The sequence below is a fragment of the Pteronotus mesoamericanus genome, unplaced genomic scaffold (assembly GCF_021234165.1).
Source record: "Pteronotus mesoamericanus isolate MK-2021 breed Mesoamerican mustached bat unplaced genomic scaffold, CSHL_Meso_final contig_2, whole genome shotgun sequence".
In the NCBI taxonomy this organism is placed as follows: Eukaryota; Metazoa; Chordata; class Mammalia; order Chiroptera; family Mormoopidae; genus Pteronotus; species Pteronotus mesoamericanus.
This window is the reverse complement of record NW_026555084.1, coordinates 15,685,751-15,705,964: the sequence shown is the minus strand read 5'-3', so window position 1 is coordinate 15,705,964 and position 20,214 is coordinate 15,685,751. Positions and strand designations below refer to the sequence as shown.

General features: G+C 38.8%; 1 protein-coding gene across 9 annotated transcripts in view; it reads right to left on the bottom strand.

The window, feature by feature from the left end:
* The window catches only part of CSNK1A1 (casein kinase 1 alpha 1), a 40,134-nt gene extending 20,369 nt beyond the window's left edge, over positions 1-19,765 (bottom strand). For 5 of the 9 annotated variants that reach the window (XM_054568194.1, XM_054568193.1, XM_054568198.1 and 2 more), the window contains exons 1-3: positions 19,126-19,765; positions 18,345-18,451; positions 2,030-2,156 (exon numbers count right to left, since the gene is read on the bottom strand). In XM_054568194.1, coding sequence (XP_054424169.1) covers positions 2,030-2,156; positions 18,345-18,451; positions 19,126-19,248 — 357 coding nt within the window. In that variant the 5' untranslated portion in view covers positions 19,249-19,765. The remainder of the gene's footprint in view (positions 1-2,029; positions 2,157-18,344; positions 18,452-19,125) is intronic. The other 4 variants (XM_054568195.1, XM_054568201.1, XM_054568202.1 and 1 more) reach the window with 4 other exon arrangements.
* Between the last annotated feature and the right edge of the window lie 449 nt (positions 19,766-20,214).

Below are 20,214 nucleotides of genomic sequence, written 5' to 3'. Positions count from 1 at the left end.
ATTCTTTTTCTCACTAGTGAAGTGATTTCAGTTCCTTCTAAATTTTGCCCATTTGACAGTTATTGACCTCACTTGTATTTCCCTAACACTTAGTTTGGAAATCTGCTCATCTGTACTGACCATTTCAACTTTCTATTCTATAAACTGCCAATATATGTATTTTTTTATCCATTATTCTTTTGCCATGTCAATTTTTCAAAACTTATCTTTTAACTATTTATGGTATTTCTTTCAAATAGTTTTAATTTTCAAGTTATCAAGTATGTCTACCTTTTCTGTAAGATACTTAGGAATTGTATTTGACAATGTTTTCCATATCCAATGACTGCCAATGTTATTTTTCTACCCATGTGTTCTTGCTCTTCTCAGTACTGTGTGTCATGATTCTAGTTTTTATTTGTCCCCCTTTTCCCCAGAACTTTTATTACCATGGATATAAAGATTCTAAATCTTACTAGGTTTACCTTGAGAAACGTCTCCTGTAGCCAAATCTGTAATCTCTTATACTACTTACACTCTCAAGACTTAAACTACTTATACTCTCAAGAAAGTAAATGTGTACATGTCCAAATACCACCTTAGATACAGCAGCAACTTGTGTATTAAGAAGTAAAACAAAACATTTGGCTCACTTAAAGAATGTATTTGCACTAGCTATGTTAATAGCCATCATTAAACTGGGACTATTAACTCACTGGGAAAACACTGGGCAAAGACAATGGCACAAACTACAGCTTACTTCAAGTGCTGCTTTTTATCTACAAAGACTTAGCTGTCACCTCCTAAAACAAATGCTTTCTTGCAATCCTGCATTACTTTCTTTCTCCTTTGTGACCACTGTACCCAAAACAGACTTTCATCACAGAACCTAGACCATCATAGTTTTCCATTTTTCTCTACTAAACCCCAAGCTCCTAGAAAGGACTAGTTATGTTTCTCTACACCCCTCTCTTCCTAGTGCTAATTAATTACACTAAAGGCCCTACATGAATGTTTCACTGGATAAATTCCAATGAGTTACTGAGCCTACAGAATATAAAACTTTTATTAGGATTCACTCACGTTAGTTAAAACATATTAAAAGGTTTTTAACCCTTTAATATTAATAATGTACCACAAATAAAACACTGTAATTTGCTAATATGTTAAACTTAGGGAATATCAGATGCTGATTACAAAAAAAATGAGCATTACTTTCTAATTCTTTAAATGTATACTTCCTAAAATTCTACCTCAAATGTTACTTCTGTTTATTACCTCATTTTACTTACGATATCTGACCTAAATTTTAAGAATGTTTTTCTCTTCCACAGCATTTTTATATACACTGAGTTAACCCGAAGCATTTCAACACTTTCCTGTCCTTAAGGTATTGTGACCAAAATTTAAAAGATAAACTCCTCGACATTTACTTATTATCTTTTAGTGTATTATCTGCTTCCTCAATGTTTATTTTCTGACCTCATTCTCACATCTTAAAATTCTTTAAAACAAATTTTCTTTCAATAAAAGAAAAATCTAAGCTCTGGCTTTAAAACATTTTAGTCTAGCCAATGCATCAATCGAATTCATGACATCTCCCAAAATTCAGATTTTGCTTAGATAATACCAATGGCTGAATTTCCATCACTTCAAAAAACTTCTATTTGGTCAAAAATTTTTTCTTGATTAGACTATTTCAGTGCCTTATTTCCCTCATATACTCTGAACCTTTCTTCAAACAAAATAATGAAACTTCCTATATTTGACACTAAAACAAATACACTACATCTGATGGAGCAGCCTGAACATACTAGTCTACGAGTAAGTAATAAACCAATATAATCTGTTTTTGCCCTATACTCATAGTTAAACATCTACAACTCATATCAGAGTAGTACCGTTGAATGAGTACACCCTACTATTTTATCTTTCTTTGCTGATTATAAAGTTAAATAGTGACACACAGGCTTAAAAACATTTAAATTACAGTTACATAGTGGTGAACAGTTGCAGTCTAAGTTTTCATTCTCATCAAAATTTCACATACCTGGTCAGCTAACATAAGTACAGTTTTCATTGTGAACCTCCTTGAACAGAAATTGAAGAGGTCTTCGAGGCTGGGTCCAAGAAGATCCATGACTAGAACATTGTAGTCTTTTTCCTGACCATACCACCTAACAAAAGGGGAAAAGGAAAAGCAAAGGCATTATGAAAAGCTGATTATTAACATGACCAAATTTAAAAAGTTCCTAAACCTTAAGAACAAGTTTTCCCTCTCTGGGTCAGACGATGAACCCACTGAATGAGTGCACTGCCCAGCACAACAGAAGGGTAGAGAGACTCTTCTTCCGTCAAGTGGCCCCACTGTCCCGTTTAGATAGGACTTGCCTGGCAACCTTAACATTCCTCTTACCAGGGCAGCTGAATTCTATACCCATCTATCTGCCACCCATTCCTGTGATCTTGGGCAAGCTCCTTAATCCCACCTGGTCTTACTTGCTATTTCAAGAAAAGAAGACTATGCTTATCAGTCATTTCAAAACATTTCAGAAAACAAAGATCCCCAATATTGTATCTCCTATCCCATTCCCCAACAAGCTGTATTTAATCAATAACAACATGTCCTTTTCTTTTAAAAAAAGGAGTCAGGTGCTTAGTTTCAGATTATAGAAAATAATCAGTATACCACAAGATGACACTTGCTTTTGATAGGAGTCATGTTTTCCTTCCCCCATGTTGTATTACTGTGGATAAATTTACACTGTCCACAGTAACTCAAGGAATGTCTACTGCTAATTTCAGGAACTCCAATGACTGAGAATCACTGCAATAAATGATTTCAAGTAAGAGTACTTTCCTAAAAAACCAACACTACCATTTTTATCTCAAACTTACCTAGATTACAAATTGTGCTTGGACAAAAAAACTGGTGAATTATTTAAAATGTTTTTTGAAAAGAAACTTATTTTTGCCCTGGGTGGTGGACTGAGTGCCATTCTGAGGACAGAAAAGTTGGTGGTTCAATTCCCAGTTAGGAGGGCACATGCCTGGGTTGCTGGCCAGATCCCCAGTTGGGGGCATGAAAGTAGCAACCGATCGATATTCCTTGTGCACATCAATAGTTCTCTCTCTTCCTCCCTTCTCATTCCTCTCTAAAAATAAATAAAATATTTTTTAAAAAAAGAAACTTATATCTAGATTGGAGTGATTTCTTCATTAACTTCAATAAGAACTGATACCAAGAATTTACCATATTTGAAAAGTTTGTGTTTTTAGAATACTTCAAAAGATGGAGAAAATACTGTTAAAAGCATGAACTAGTATCTGCCTAGTAGGAAAATTAGTGCTGTTTCTTTTTAAAATTTTTGCTCTTACTTTTTTTGATATGTCAATTAATTAAGACAAAAATCAAGATTAAAACTAGAATATGGTTACTTAATATTTTAATAATCCTATTTCCTAGAAACTGGTCAATCATGTTGAGAACCTGGTCTGTCCCAAAGCAAGCTCTTGGTTATAACCCCAGGGCAACAAAGAATGATATCTCCCTCCCCGCCACCTCCACTGGCTTTTGTGTTGCTCCGACTGAAGACACAGTTGGACTTTTTTCATCGTAGGACAGACAGAGATGGGGCATTGGAAACCCAGGGAGCAGCGTATATTTCCAGATGAATAAACCAAGCCATACCACAATCTCCCATGCCTGGGTCTTTGGAATGCTTTCCTTGCGATCCCATGCAAGAGCCTAACTTCCACAGACAGAAGGACGAGGCTTAGAAAGTTCATGTTCCTTTCTACACTTTAGCTTCAACTGTTCTTGAAAATTACTCTACAAACATGATACATGAATAACTGCCACCAAACACAAGAAAAAAATTCATTTCATATGCTCTTCGCAGAAAAAGGTATCCTGGTGGGAAAAGAGTTTCTGCTTACCCTTCTAGAAAGCTTGCCCACTAGCCGAAGAAAATCAATAGATGTACTGGCAGTACTGGTCTGTCCTTACAGTACCCAAACTGTGTAAGTCTTTACTTAACATTGTCAATAGGTTCTGTGACTTTAAGCAAATCAAAATATAATACCAATTTCACCATAGCCTAGTTGAATTGGTATACACAAGAATTAAGTTTCTTCTGCATCTCATCTATGTTTTAACAAAATGACAATGAACAAAATCTTATTTGAAAACCTGCTGTACAAGGATGCTCTGTAATTTTCTCTCTTCCATCCTTATTTTCCCATCCAAGTACTAACCAGGCCTGACCCTGCCTAGCTTCCAAGATCAGACGAGATCAGGCGCGTTCAGGGTGGTATGGCTGTGGACCATTCTTATTTTCCGTATAGGAATTCAACACTCTTCACGCTTATTCACACATTTACTTGAAAGAAAAGCTTGCAGTGGTGAAATGGGAAGATGTGGATAAAACATAACGAATAATATTAAAAGGTTAACGATGAAGAAAATGAATAGGTTATGTTCTCCTTTCCCTTTTCCTCTTCCATTACTTATTGGCAGAGGCAAATCTGTGCTAGAGAACTGTAAGAAACTTTAAAATTGGTCCTTGCCACTATAAATACCCAATAAAAGTTATGGCAAATATTTAATATAAATCTAATTTACCTAGCTTATTAAAAAAGAAACTATTCTATATAAGAACACCAAATCCAGAAAGAGTGAAGGCACTGACAAAAAGGCACAAAAAGTCAAAGGCAAAAGGGAAAGCATAAATTACTCTCGTAAGACCACATATCTTATTTCTACATCAGTGGATTTGCATTGATGGCTCACCGACAAAGCTACAGTAAACAAGCACATTTTACAACCATCCAAGCCCAAGTCCAAACCAGAATATAACACACAAATTCATACTTTGTATCTTCATGCAATTTCACAATTACACAATTACACAATTTCATAAAGCACTCTTTGAGAAGTCATCTGCAAAGTAAGCTTTAACAGAATACTCTCAAAATAATTAGAAACCAGAGAGAATTAGATGAGTTTGAAAACACACCTTTTTTGAAAATCAGGTTTTTATTTTGCATTTTTCTCCTTACTTGCCTGAGCACGAAAGACATATCCACTATTCTCAAGGTGAATAAGGTAAGTGATCCATAAAAAACAGCTAAAAAATTATATGTTTCAAAGGATTTTTCTCCATGAAATAACCATGCATTTCTGAAATAATCACATCTTCGTCCCGTGTAGAGTTTGGTACTGTAACTCTGTGAAAAGGACAGGTGTTTCTAACGTTCATACTTCCTTTTTGGTCTTAAGGAATATACAGTATAGCTTATTTCTCTAAAGCTAACACCTCATATCCTCCCCATCTGTGCTTTCCACTTGTCTAACTTATCCAGACATTGTTACACAGATTAGAAGCCAGGAACAGTTTTCTGCTTATCCAAACCCTACTTTCTCAGTCTCTACCTTCATTTCTATGTTTGCCACTTCCATTCTGAGAACTTCTCACTACTGCTTACAAAAAAAGCACCTTAAAGTCTAAAGAACATGTTAAGAGAAGGTAAGATCCCACTCTCTCTTCTCAGCCCCTTTGCCCTAAATCATATCCAAACTATATCTAGTTTAAAAATTAAGACACACACAAAAGCACAAATTGTAGATGATACATTCACATGGACTGGGGCCAACAAAAATGTTAACATAATTCAGAAAACGAAAAGACCATGGGAACTAAATTTGTCCAAAGAAGCCTCATGAAAATGATCTGTTGTTACAGGTCACATTCTGAAGGAGGGACAATATTCTGAAAGGGAAGCTAGAAAAGGGCATGCTTGGCAGGGGCAAGACCAGATCTATAGAGAGGAGAGTCAAAGCCACTGGTAGTTCCAGGCTATATTATATACTCTTGAATGCCAGGCTAAATAGCTTTTAAATTCTCTAAATAACTGGGGGAACTAACAAAAGAGTGTGGCTGGGGCATTATATAATTAAGCCAATATTTCAGAGTAGCCTTGGCATCAGTATGCAATATGAAAATAGGAAGTAGGGGAAGGAATAACAATGACACAGGGACCAATTACAAGTATTATTATATTACTGTTGGCGATTTGAGGCTAGGGGTTTCTTTTTGAGAAATCTCTATAAAAATGGAAATGTCTTATAAAAGAAAGGACTAAAATAAAGTATTTTAAGTATTGCCATGAGACCTAAGAACGTCCAAGAACAACAAATCAGTATAATTATGTACGCAGTTCAGATTAAAGCATTCAACTCTGATCCATTCCTATGACTAGGGCAGTAACAACAGATAACAATGTATTTGTTTATTGTGGGCACTCCCCTTCAGGCCCTCAACTTGACAAGAACGAAGGTTAGTTTCATGGTCAACCTGACTGAGCAAAGGCATACTGAATAAACCACTATTTTGGGGAGTCTGTGAAGGTGCCTTCGGAGACTGGCATTTGAATCAGGAAGGTTAGCATTTGAATGATAGACTGAGTAAAGAAGATCACCCGCCCCAAGGTGAGAGCCTGAACAGAACAAAAAGTCGGAATAAGGAAAAATTTGCTCTCTTCAGGACATCCACACTCCTGATTTTCAGGCCTTTACGCTTGGACTAGAACTATACTGGTTTCCCTAGGCTGCCAGCTTGCAGACCACAGATCACAGAATTTCCAAGCTCCTTAACTGCAAGAGCCAATCCCTCATAATCTCTTTCAGTGTGTCTATATACAAATTCATTGGTTCTGTTTCTCTAGAAAATCCTAATAGAAAAAAAGAAAAGAAAGAAAATCCTAATACAATAGAGGCAGCGTCTGCATATGTCTTGTTCACAACTCTGTATTCCCAGCATCCAGCACAATGACTTATATACAGGAAATGTTCAGTTAACATTTGCTAAATTAAAGAATGAAAAGCCAAATAGGAGGCTGTAAAATGGTAAGTGCTCGATATGACAGTTAAGGAAAACAAAAGAAGGAATTCAAAACATTCCCTGCTCTGAAAGTTTGAAGTCAACAGCAAGCACCTACTCATCTTTGATTCAAATGTGCCAAAAATTATAGAAGTTTAAAAATGACACTTTTAATAGGCAAATATCTTTTCCTATGCCATCTTTAGGTTATTAATGTCAGTCCTCACTGAACAAGTAAAAAGTATAAACGGTGACTCTGCTATAATATACCCATTTTAACAGCATGGACATTTTCAAGACACTGTCTAAAATTTACTCTTGACATCATCACCTTTTACGTTCTTTTTTATGAGGGTAGAAAATAAAGACTTGGTCTAGTACAATCTTGTCAAACTCTTAACTAGCTCAAGTCCCCCCTCTTTAGGTTGCTATTGCTAAGAGTTCCGGCCACCTGCTCTATTTTGTCTATATTCCTTTTAATGTTCCCATACATTAATATTTATGTGTATTATTCTTGCTGAGACCTGGGATCAAACCTGTAATCTAGGTAATGTACCCTGACCAGGAATCAAACCCACAACCTTTTAGTGTACAGGATGATGCTCCAACCAAGCCAACAGGCTGGGGCTATGTTTATCATTTTTAACAGTATGACTTTGCCATTCAAAATAGAGTCTTAAAATCATAAATATCCCTTCTTCCAATCCTTAAACAGTGCCTAACCTACCATGAGCCAAAGAAATTACCTACAGGCAATTCTTGTTTATTATTTCCTATACCACTCTTTCTATTTCTTATTGTAATGATGTCATGTTGGCTTCTTTTCCTTTTTATTTTTTATGTGTGTGTTTGTGTGTGTGGTTAACAATTAATTTACAGCGATTAAAGGCAGTTCCTTATCCCACTCCTCTCCTAATTACCAGGTTCCAACAGTAAGGCATCCTAGCCCACAACACACAGCCACCTATTCTCAAGCTAAGTTACTGAGTCTCTAAAATCACCAGTCCTTCTGGCCCTGCAGTCATTTGTTGATTACTTCTGGAAACTGCAAGCATCTATGAACTTGAGTCTCAGACACTGTAACCCTTTAAGTTAAACTCTCAATACTTTTTAAGCTGTATCTTATTAAGGGCATCCAGGGTAAAAAGAGAACCAATAACGCAAGACAGTTTACACTCCATTTTGATTCATACTAAACATGAGTTGCCTCCTGGTTTTCTACTCTTGGTTTTTTGCCTCTTGTATGTGCCCTGACCAGGACTCAACGAGCGGTCTTTTGCTTTGTGAGATGATGCCCAACCAACTGAGCCACACCCATCAGGGAGGGCTGTTCAACTTTTTTTTTAACTGGCTGATTTTCTCACCTTCATAATCTCACACCCTTGAGGAAGACATTAACAAGCATGAGGTATTAACTTAAAACTGAACAAGACTAGGAAGGGAAAGAAAAGAAATACTGGGACTCCACCAACTGAGACCAATCCTGCATCAAATGTATCTAAGTCACAATTACTAAGAACTTGTGTTGTAGGGGTTGGAGCAACTCACTCTACACTAAGAGCTCTAAATCGTTTGGGTGCCATCGACCCCTCCCCACACTTTCATAGCCTGATGAAGACTATGGATCCCTTTCTCAGAATGTTTTAAATGTATAAAGTAAAATACGTAGTATTATAAAGGAAACCAAAAATGTGGAAATCCAGCTACCATAAAATTACTTAAACATCAATTTTTATATAGTAATAGACATACAATTTATTAATGCATTAAATAATAAAATATAGGGGGCAGGTCTAATGAGTACTATAATTATGAAGTAGCGATGAGTGTAAACAATATTTTTAGATACCTGTGACAATGTGGTATGAAAATATCTGTGATCTGTACTGATGACACAAAGCTATAGGTATGCATACATTTATAATAAAAATAATAGATTTTGCTAGAGGTTCATAAAAATAAAGATGTAAATTTTTTCCTATCCAAATTCAGTGACTTCTTGGAAGGTGGGAGTTGGGGATATCTTTGTACCATGTTAAGAATCCATGCTCTAAACTGACTTTTAAGGTACTTTTATATAGATTGTAGGATAAGACCTAAAATTTGGGCATCATGTGTATGTTTTTACACAGAATACTCTCAACTAGGATGATTCATTTTCCTTCTTCATCCTAACCCTTCTAATTGTCACTACGAATCCTTTGCTCAAAATACCATCCCTAAGATCCTTTAATTATGCTGCAACGTTCTCATTTCTCAGTCTCCTTGTTCTTGCCTTCAAAGATGTACAAATGTTCCTTAACTTGAAATTATAAAAACCCAAACATGTTTTGATACCTATCGCTATGCACTAGTAAAGCCACTCTCCATTCAACATATATGGTGGGTAAGAAAACAAAATCAATTCCTGACTCATACCTTATAGCAATGTATGGAAGCCAAATAAATACTACTTATTTATTTGTGATGGAGAGACCAGTGCTGAGACGATACAAATTATGTGAACCCAATCTATCATTCAGAGGGAGGCATCAGGGTATGGATGATTCTCGGGGTAGGAGGGGAGGAAGACGGCCAGGTGAAGGGCTGGATGGGGTTAAGGGCTCACCTGAGGCTGGGCATTCCCAAGAAAGTGAAAGCAGTCAGCAGCCACCAGGCTGATGCGTTGTGAGACAAGATCACCTTATTTTCTCCTTTACAAATTAACTTGTTAAAACCCAGTTTTATACCAGCCATCTTACTCTCCTTTTTTCTTGGTTCCCAGTAAAATGGGTTATCATGTGCACCATACTACCCAAAATTATATTTCAAAGATCACAAATTATCTGATTTTGTCAGTCTTTGTTGTCACTGCTCTTAACACTGGTTGTGGCAGTACTGGAGAGAGCGTTGTGGAGAACTAGGCGCTTCGGGGGAAACAAGTGTTAAAATATGTTTCTACCAAGAAATGCGCACTATACCTACAGTTTTCACAATATTAATTATGAAGGCTTGATCAAAATCTTTTCTAATAAGCAAATATGTACACAGAGACAGAAAGTACACTAACAGTTGAACAGGGCTGGCAGAATGTGGAGACTGATGGCGAACGGGTTCAAGGTTTCTTTCAGGGATAATGAAAATATTCTAAAACCCAATTATGGTGGTTGCAACAACTCTGAACCTATGCTAAAAACAAATACGTGAAGCTTTATGTATATAAATTATCTCAATAGAGCTATAAATTTTTTTCCCCTAAATCTGATTCTCCAGTCAGGATATTTATTAAGCACTTATGTAGCTGACACTGCAGATGATGTGCCACAGGCCTCTTAGGGTCTAGAACAGACAAATGACAAAAGCAATATAAAAGCAACAATAAAGTCATAAAATATAGAGGAGGGAGCAATTTACTCAGATAAAAGGGAAGGTTTTCTAGAAAAGTTAGCATCTCAGCTAAATTTTGAAAGATGCCTGGATTATTGTTAGCTTCTTAAGTACTTTACCAGTTCTTGTAGTTCCTCTATGGGTTCATGGAGCCATTTCTCTGCTATGAAAATCAAAGCTCCTACCCCATCACCTTCCAAAAGAAGGGAAAGTTTCATACATAGGAGGAACTCCAAAATCTGGTCTTTGTCTGGTTATTCTTTAAAAATTGTATATACTTTAACCCCCCCACCACACAGCCCTTGGACCATACCTTTGAGTCATCAGCTGTTCACTAAACATCATCATCATATACTAGGTTTCCTTACAGCTAAACCCCACACCGTTTAAAAACCTCATTTCCTGTCTGTCTTTTGAATGTATATTACCTCTTCCTAAAAACTAGCTTCTTTTGTGGTGACTAGTGTGGCTTAGTGGGCTGAGTGCCAGTCTGCAAACCAAAAGGTCACAGGTTCCATTCCCAGTCAAGGGCACATGCCTGGGTTGTGGCCCCGGTCCCCCAGCCAGGGGTGTGCAAGAGGCAACCCACTCATGTGTCTCTTGCACATTGCTGTTTCTCTTCCTCTTTTTTCCCTCCCCCCACCAAAATAAATAAATAAAATCTTCAAGAAAACTGGCTTCTTTTGGTTTCAACAGCCCACTATCCCAACTCTCTCCTCTTGATTAATTTTTAATTTCCATTAAGGGGTTCGGTCCTCATCCTCAATTTTCTCTTTCTCTGTTATTACTTCTATGCTGATCTTGCTCAGATCTGTCCCTAGTCCTAATCCCCTGGTTTCAGTTAGCTCTGTATTTTCTGTTACTAATTTGACTGCGCAAGAGCTAAACTTGGGATACCCTATCACTTTAAATTCAACATGTCCTTTTCATAAAAGCCACCTTAAGGACAGAACAGTCTGTGAGGGAAACCAAAGTTCTGCCACTCCAAAATATGCCTTTTGCGATACTGAGTTTAAGATGATTATTAAACAAGATTCAGAATGAACCTTTTATCCCCCGCCCTCCGCCCCGCTTACCTGCCTAAAAAAGGCAGATAGAAAAACCTGCCTCAGCCCTGGCCAGGTAGCTCAGTTGGTTAAAACATCTTCCCAATACTCCAAGGTGTCAGGTTTAATCCCTGGTCAGGGCACATACAAGAATCAACCAATGAACGCATAAGTAAGCGGAACAACAAATTGGTATTTCTTTCTCTCTCTCTCCCCCGCCTTCTCTCTCTCTAAAAATCAATACATTAAAATAAAATTTAAAAAGAAAGAAAAACCTGTTTAAAGGAAAGAGAACAGCACTTTAGCATAATAATATAAAATGTAGCAAACTGGGAGAAATCTAGCAAAGCCTGTTTGAACTTTCGTCTGTGTACCACTGTTTCTGGGTGGCTAGCAAGAATTTGTTTACCACCTTTGCTCTTTCTTATCTACCTGCAAATTGTGGGCTTTAAATTCCTAGGCCCCTGCCCCTTTTTCTTCTTTGTCCAAAAATGGCATATATAAACCTCAACTGCCCAATGCATCTTTGAGTCTCACATATTTTTATGGTATCTCCGCATATACATCCATAATTTTGGACATTTTCTCCTGTTAAGGTGTCTCATATTAACTTGGTTATTAGCTCAGGTAGAACAATTTAGAAGGTGAGAGTAAAGTTATTTTTTGACCCACCCGCCAACATCTGGCATTGTAGGGAAAAGAACTCCTGATGTTGCTGAACTAGAGCCAAAATAAATTCCAAAAGGTCAACACCACCGAGATGCTAACAGATACCTAAGCGGACTATGTCTATGATGGCAAGCCTTTACTGTGAAATTAATGGACATTAGCATTTAATGATAGGGTAGTATTTTTACACCAAAATTCAAAGCTAAATAAGCTAGTACAGCCATATTTCCATTTGTAAATTGGCTGCCAATTAGTGAGTTCAGCTAATATTTAAGACATAGTAAGTACTATAGAGATGATGAATATTTCCAATAGGAAATGAGAAATTAACTATGCATGTATCAGGTACTCCTAAAATTCTATAAGTGTGTTTAAGCCATAACTCCCTAAAGGGCTCCGTTAAAAAAGTAAATGCACAGAGATAAAATAAAAGCAGAATTTCTTTATTATGAATCATGCCTTCTTTTTACTCAACATTATGCTAAGAAATATAAAAGACACTTCCATCAGCAAGACATGGCTCTTTCCCTCAAGGAGTTTCTAGAAGGCTTTCTTGTAGGAATGCATCTAAGTAGTGAATAGGAAAATGATTTCACATATTTTCAAAAATCAAAGCATTTGACTGTATGAGATTACAATGTACTTTCCAGTATCATGTTTCCTGGTATAGGATTTCCTGAATTAACCTCCTAATTCATAGGCAGTAAACTAAGAATTCAGCCATATCAAATTGTAGCTCTAGGAAAAGATGGGGGTTGGTGGGTGTGGACAGGGCAGCACTATTATTAATCTCGGAAATATGGTACAGTACCCTGGTTACTAAACTCCGCTGTACACCAGAAACAACCCAGAGCCGTTGTGATGACTATGTCATACCCGAAACCAATGAAATCAAAGTAAGTAGCTCAGCTGAGTTAGAAGTCAAGTGTCAAAATTTTTCAAGTTCCCCAATGTGCAGCAAAGCTGGAGAACCGCTAATATAGTTAAAGGAAGCAGTAAGATCTATTAAAATAACGTAACAGCTATGTGACTTTAGGCAAATAACCACTCTGACTCACACAGTTTATATGAAAACCCAACTTAGAGGACTGTTGTAATGATTAAATGAAACCAGGTACAATGCCTGAATAATGGTGAACTATTTTTTTCTTGCATGTAGATATAAAAAGGAATGTTTAGCCACACTGAATTCAATGAACTATCCATTCATTTCAATAGCATATATCAATGTTATGAATAAAAGGCAACTATATATTAGAGTCAGAACAAATCATTACTGCATCAGAGAATGAAAGAGGCACATTTTATCCTATAATCCCATCAATTTGTATAATGCATTAAAAAACTCTTAAGACCTAGCTGATCTTATACAACCCCTTTTTATAAATGAAAGCTGACATTAAAAATTATAGAATTCATTCCAGGTTCATATCTGTATGACATCACACATGAATCCCAACTGTCACTGTAACTTTTCCATTCTTTATATTGAGGATCGAAATGTACTCTCCAGCTAAACCTCTTTGTACAGCATTTCCAAAGTCCCCATTAAAACAACATACCCCAATAACTTACAGATAGGGAAAAAGCAGTATTCTAGCTCTTCAAAAGAGATCAAGGCAAAGAGCTCAACTGCCACTGAAGTATCCACCACCCCCACCTGATTATTTTATTAGGTAAATCAAATAGTATACTTCATGGCAATAAACAGATTACTAACCTGTAGTCATACATAGACTAATAACGTCACACACAGAAAAAGTAGTATGTAACTGTAATCCAAAAGACCAATTTTTAAAAAAAATCAAAAGAACCTGATGCCACAGAATGTAGCTTGCCAAAAATTAGCACTATTTTTTAAAAATCAAATATTCTTTATTTCAATAGGGAGTTTGGGTTACACCAGTACATACATTTGTTCAAACTGATTCAATGGCACATTAAAATTTGTACATTTCACTCTGTAAATTACATCTCATTTTTTAAAAGTCACATTAAGACATACATTTGTCCATGTATTGTGATTACTGGTCATTCAAAATTTGAAGAACCACCTGTGATAGTATTGGAAACAAATACAGTAACTAAAGCAACATTTAAACTAGGTAATCATTTATATTTTGAAAGCTATTAAGGTACTAATTTAACCTCAGAAAAACTCCTGTTAAACTCAAGGAATGATTTTTAATATAAACAGAGTAAGTGTAAAAGATGCAATTTATAACACGTGCTTCAAATTCTAGTTTTCTTTTTATTGAGTTCTTGACATTAAAACTCTTAACTATAAACATTGCCAGATAATGAGACAATCTTACTAAATGTTAATTTAGGTACAGCTTAAATACACTTTGAAACAAAATGATAGAGCTCTAAAAATAAACCAAAGTAGTAAAATCCATGTTCTCTACTACGAGTTCACAAGTATTCACTCCAATTTAAAATACAAATTAATAAAAGTTCTTATCCTTCAATCCATGGATTCAAATTGGAGAATAAAAATTACAAGCAGCTAGTTAAATAATAATACAAACAATAGGTTACTTACATTTATAGGAGAGCTTTTCGATTTCTCTATATGAGGCCAAATGCCATAAAGTAAAGGGGCAAACTATGGCTCTGCAGCATCCAATGAAAAGGTATGGGTCATGTGAGTGGGCATGATTTGACCTTGATGGAAGGTGAAAATGGTTCACAGGGAAATTCAGTTAGGAGACTCTAAAGTCAAGAGTCTAATTTGTATTATGAGGTGTTGCGCTATACCTCTCAGGTTTCATCCAGCTCAAAAATGCTACCTAAGCATCATGACATCATTCCATAACTAGGAATCCATTATAAGCCAATATTAAGCATCTTTAGTATACTTTGGATTCAGTTACCCTCTGAGTTAAAAATCACATTTCTTGTGTATCCAGTGAACTCTCTACTAAAGACATATCCAGTATAAGTGTCACCTTTGTTCTCGGGTAACAGCATTAGGACTTATTTACAGGATATCCTCAGTGCCAAAAAGCAAAGATTAAAGTTTAAGCTGCTTTTAACACTAAAGAATAAGGATTAACTAGTACTTTTCTAGAATACTTGACATTCAGAGGGCAAAAAAAACCCAAGGTAAAAACAATTCTATGTCTCTCCCATTTTCTTTATTCATGACTTCCTTATAAAAGTAGATCCCACTAATTTACTTCCTTCTAAATGATAACCTATGGTTTACCTGATGGAGATTTCATTTTCAAGAATCTTCAGTGGTGTCTGATTACTAAGTAACATTGAAAGGTAAGATCTAGAGATGACATTGAACTGTGATGAAATGCTTTCTATCTTACTATGTGAAAATGTCTTAAAATTCCCAGATAAGTAGGAAACTCTAAACCTCTCTCTCTAGCACTCCCCTTTCCCACTCAAAAAAACAAAAAAACAAAACAAAAAAAAACCCTAGATTGTTAAAATTCTTTTTATTTCCTAGATGAGAAAAATGATAGGCCCAAAGAGGTTAAGGGGCTGACCATCCCAGATCACTCAGTTAATACCACGCAGCTGATCTAGAGCTATCTATAACTGTTTTAGAGGACATTAATTCAGAGTGTCACAAAGAAAGGGAGGGTTGTAACAGAAATACAGTAATTTTAATTGAACTCTCAGAGGCCCATTCACAAGGCCCAAGGATTTTAGTTTCTTAAAAATATCAAGAGACAAGTCATCCTCTCATTCTTGCTCTTTACACTGGATGCTGTGCCTCTGGGTAACAATAGCAATCTTTAATAAGGCCCTTACAATGTATGTAAATGTACGTAAGGATCTGATTAGGCAGGTCTGCTTTGGAGGTCAGGAATTCTCAGCACCTTTTAAAGGATATGTCAAAGTATACTGAAGAAAATTGGGGCGGGGGGGGGGGAGGGCGCAGGGCAGTAGGTGTAAATGCAGCAAAATCTAAATTTTTAAAATTAGTTTCAACACTTCTAAAACAATGGATAACACAGATTACCTTAATCTAGCGCAAGTCAATTTAACTATTTACCAAACAAATATTTAATGAGCGTATATGATATGCAGGTGATATGGAAATAGCGGGGAACAAACTGAGGGGAACGGGAAGATGCTGCCACCCAAGTAAAGACTCAGGGAAGTCTTTCTCACCCTCAGCAGAAAAAGTCCTCTCACACTTAAAAGCCAATGAATCACTTTTATGTCTACGTACTGAATCTTCCACTCCTAAAGCAAATTTACTCACTCCGCACCCTCATCCCATTACTACACTCTGCCTGAGACTACGCCCATGAGCCGGGCTGTATTCCCGGATGCCTGCCCCAACCAGTTCACCAAGCTCTCCTCCTCAGAGCCGGTCCTGAAATGCCATCTCCTCTCCCCAAAGCCTCAACTTGAAGGCCCGGTTCATCTCTTTAGCTCCACCCACTGACAGTATATATTGTAACCACCACAACTCCACACACAACTTATAAATAATAGACGCCTATAATTTACAAGTGAATTTCCTTTATTCGTTGCTTGTTCAGTATATTAACTATTGCCCTTGTTGGTATATACCAGCGTTATCCTTAAATAAAAGCTACCGGATAAAAAGGACATGTATTTAATTTGGATTTAGTACTGAAAACGCCAGATGCTCTCCCCGTCCTTTTTTTTTGCTTAATGCTTTTTGAAAATGACTTCGAATATACTAAATTCAACCTGATTTGTGAAATTTATAAACTCTCCCACCATGGATGAATCTAAAAAGCATTATGCAAGTGAGAGAAGCCAAACACAAGCGTTACCTCATATATGACTGCATTTACAAGAAATTCTAGGAAAGACTAGTGATGAAAAGCAAATCAGTGGGGGCCAGGGATGGAGAGATTACACGCAAAGGGAAAAGAGTTTTACATTTTTAGGCTAATGCAAGTGACCATTTCTTTGAGACAGAATGAACTAGGTATTTTAATCAGAATTTTCATTCTTCCACAATAACAAATTTTTACTTTCCCACAAAGCGTTTTTTTTTTAAAAAAAAAAAGGGATGGGAATCATAATGTACTTTCACTTACAACTAATGGAACATTTTATCATTCAATTTCTCCGTTTAAAATGTCTGTCAGCATTGGAAATTGTAAAAAAAATAGTGTTACTTTGGTTGTTTCCACATCAGAATGAATGCATGTAATCTGGTTCCTAAGTCAAGATTTGAGAAATACAAACCGAAAACAGAGAAAGAGGTTACAGTCAATACTAACCCCACTTAATTCTCAACTATCTCTGGATCTTTTTATTTTTGAGTAATTGTTGAAAAATCGCTGTTTTAAGCTATATTTTACTTTCTATTCTAGGAAAAGACTCTTTAATCTCAAAAGGCAAACTATTCTAAAACCCTTTACACATTTCAAGGAACCTAGTCTGGCTGATTATTTCTTATTCTATTACTATTACTATTGTACTTGCTTTTACACCTCCCTCACAAAGCCACAATTTCCCTGATGTGGCCGACAAGTTCCTGACCAAGTAACTCAACAGGTTAAAGTTACTTATCCAACTGCGGTTTAGTGATTAAGCTTTCTTTCAGGACAACCGAGACCTGAGTCAATTTCTACAGTGCTGCAAACCGCCTCTGCCACCGCCCATAAAAATTTAGTACACAGACCGAAGCGTAGCCAACAGTGCCATGCTCGGAAGGGTAATTAACACCTTTAAAAAGATTCTGAAGGATTCTGCAGAGTATAATTTAATAATTTCACGTCGCATCTGTTGCAAAGATCACAGACTGTCATTCTGCCATCTCCTTCCTCGGACCCCATCACCGCCTGCAGCTTTATTCTCCTTTTCATAGGTTTAATCCACTCAGGGCTGCTAAAGGCGGAATCAAAGGAGCTTCCCTTGTGAACCCAAGCAGAGAAAAGGGCAAGAAAATGCGGTTGAGTCACGTCGTTCCGCCATTTTCTAAGCGGAGGAGGAAGACATGTTGGAACAAAAACACAACAAAAGAGCAGCCATTTCCCAAGCCGGCTCCAATGGCAACCCGAACCGCCGGGGCCGGCCGCCTCGGCCCCTTCAAATGCGCCCCGCCGGACACACCGAAGGACATCAGAGGCGCCCGAGGGGAAGAAAGCAGCCGCCAGCCCTTCCGGGTGGGGATCAAAGATGACCTGCAGGCTTAACGCAAAGGAAAGCCTCGGGACGGTCGTCGGAAGCCAAACGGAGCAGCCTCTGTCACACTGAAATTCTAAACTAAGTTGGCCAACTGAAATCCACTCAGTGACGGTGGTGACTTACGGTTCAAAGGAAACCACCGGCTAAGGCGGCCCAGGTAATCACACGCCAAGCCCCGGATGCAGGCGGTCCTGCCCGCGGCCTCTGCCCGTTCCCCCGTCCCGTCCTTTCCCCACAGCATCGCCTAGAGCTTCTGGGTTCTTACCGTATGTGGGGGATGCCGACCCCACCCTGAAGGATCTTATAGAGTTTGCTCTCGTACAGCAACTGGGGATGCCTGGCCTTCTGAGATTCTAGCTTCACTGCCACTTCCTGCAGGGGAAAGAGGGGATAATGGCATCAACATCTGTGGATTCAATGTCACTTGGGAACGGAGGGGAGACATTAGCAAAGCTCCCACTCGCGACTAGAAAGTGAGAGGCCGGGAAGAGAAAGCTCTCTTTGTAATTACAAAAGGAGGCTCCAGCCTCAGAGGCCTCTTCAGGGGGTAGTGACGAAATCGGCACGTCCTCTAAAGTGCAGGAAAATAATTCATCCAGGAAACATAAAGAAGAAATCAAGCGATCGGATACCCTCCTAATTGGAACAAGAAGCCCACTAGGATGGAGATAGATATATATACACATATATATACACACACACACACACCCCCATAAAATAACTATAATATACATTATAGGTAGTATATATATGTAAACTAAGGGGGGGTCATAGAAATAGGATTCTGCCGTTTTCACCTTAAACGACGGTTAAAAAAAAAGTTGAGAGTACATTTTTAACGAACTGGGGAACTTCCCAGTTTATCCATGCTTTCTATCGTGTTCTTTTCCTTTTAGGGAAAGAGCGTGAGAGAGGTTCCTAAGCCAAGAAAACTGGCTCCTCTGGACTCCCCAGTGCGTTCGGTGGGAAAAGGCCCGAGCAGTTGTGGGGGGCGGGGGGTGAGAGACAGGAACAGCGTAGTCGTGAACCCCACCCCGGGTGATTACCTCGCCATTGGTGATGTTGATCGCCAGATAGATGTCCCCGAAGGAGCCAGACCCGATCTTCCGTACCAGTTTATATTTCCCTCCGACAATGAATTCGGCCTTGGAGCCGCTGCTGCTCGCCATCCTGAGAGACGAAGACGGAGGCTGGGGCCAAGCCCCGACACCTCTTAGAGGAGGACAGAGGCCTCTGTGATCGTCCCCTGAGCAAGGCTGCGGAGGAGGGCGGCAGGAAACGGAAAACGTTGGCTTTTGGCGTCACAGGGCCCAGAATCCGCCAAAGGGAACCTGATCACCGCCGCTCAGTCAGATTGTTTTGTTTTTTTGTTTTTGTTTTTTGTCAGGCCGCAGTTTGTGAGGGGTTCTCGCGGTTCCCAGGCTGGGCCACTTGTTTCTGGGCGGCCGCCGCTGCCACGCTTTCGCGGCGACGTCGCGGGCTGGAAAAGGGGCGCGGTGAGTTAGGGCGGTGATACCGCTGCCACCACTGCCGCCGGCTCCCGCCCGGAGGGACCCCTGTCACTCCGCCGACGCCGCCATCTTGTTACTCCGGCTCCAGCCAACGCAAAATGCCCCCAGTCCCCGGGAGCCGCTTCTTCACGGCGCAGAGCACTCTGGGAAAGGGATCTCAGGCGCTAGCCCCGGAGGGTCGGCAGCAAGGAGGGCGGAACAGGACCGGCGAATGTCGCGGCCCACGCTCCGAGCGTCACTCCGTCACCGCCCAACTGCTCATGCGTACTGAAGTCCTGCTGACTGCGCAGGCGCGCCGAGGCCTCTCACCATCCCCGTCCCGGGCTCATTTCCACTTCCGGTCGTAGGCTGTTCTGCTGTTGCTACCTGTTTGTCAGTTACCTCGGGTTCGCTGGGTCCCTGAAAGGCCCTGCGTCCCTAGGCTTCCAGAGCAGTTAGAGAGGCGTCACCTGCATTTTTCTCGGAAGGTGGAAGCTTCAGGTCTTGGAGTTGGGTATTGACCTTTGCTCTTTGTTTGAGGCGGTTTTAAATCTTTGATCTTTCCACCACTCCCCGCGACCGGCCTATTCCAGCCCAATTTTTGTTTCGAAAGAAGTTGTCGCCTCTGGCGGAAAGGAAGAGAAA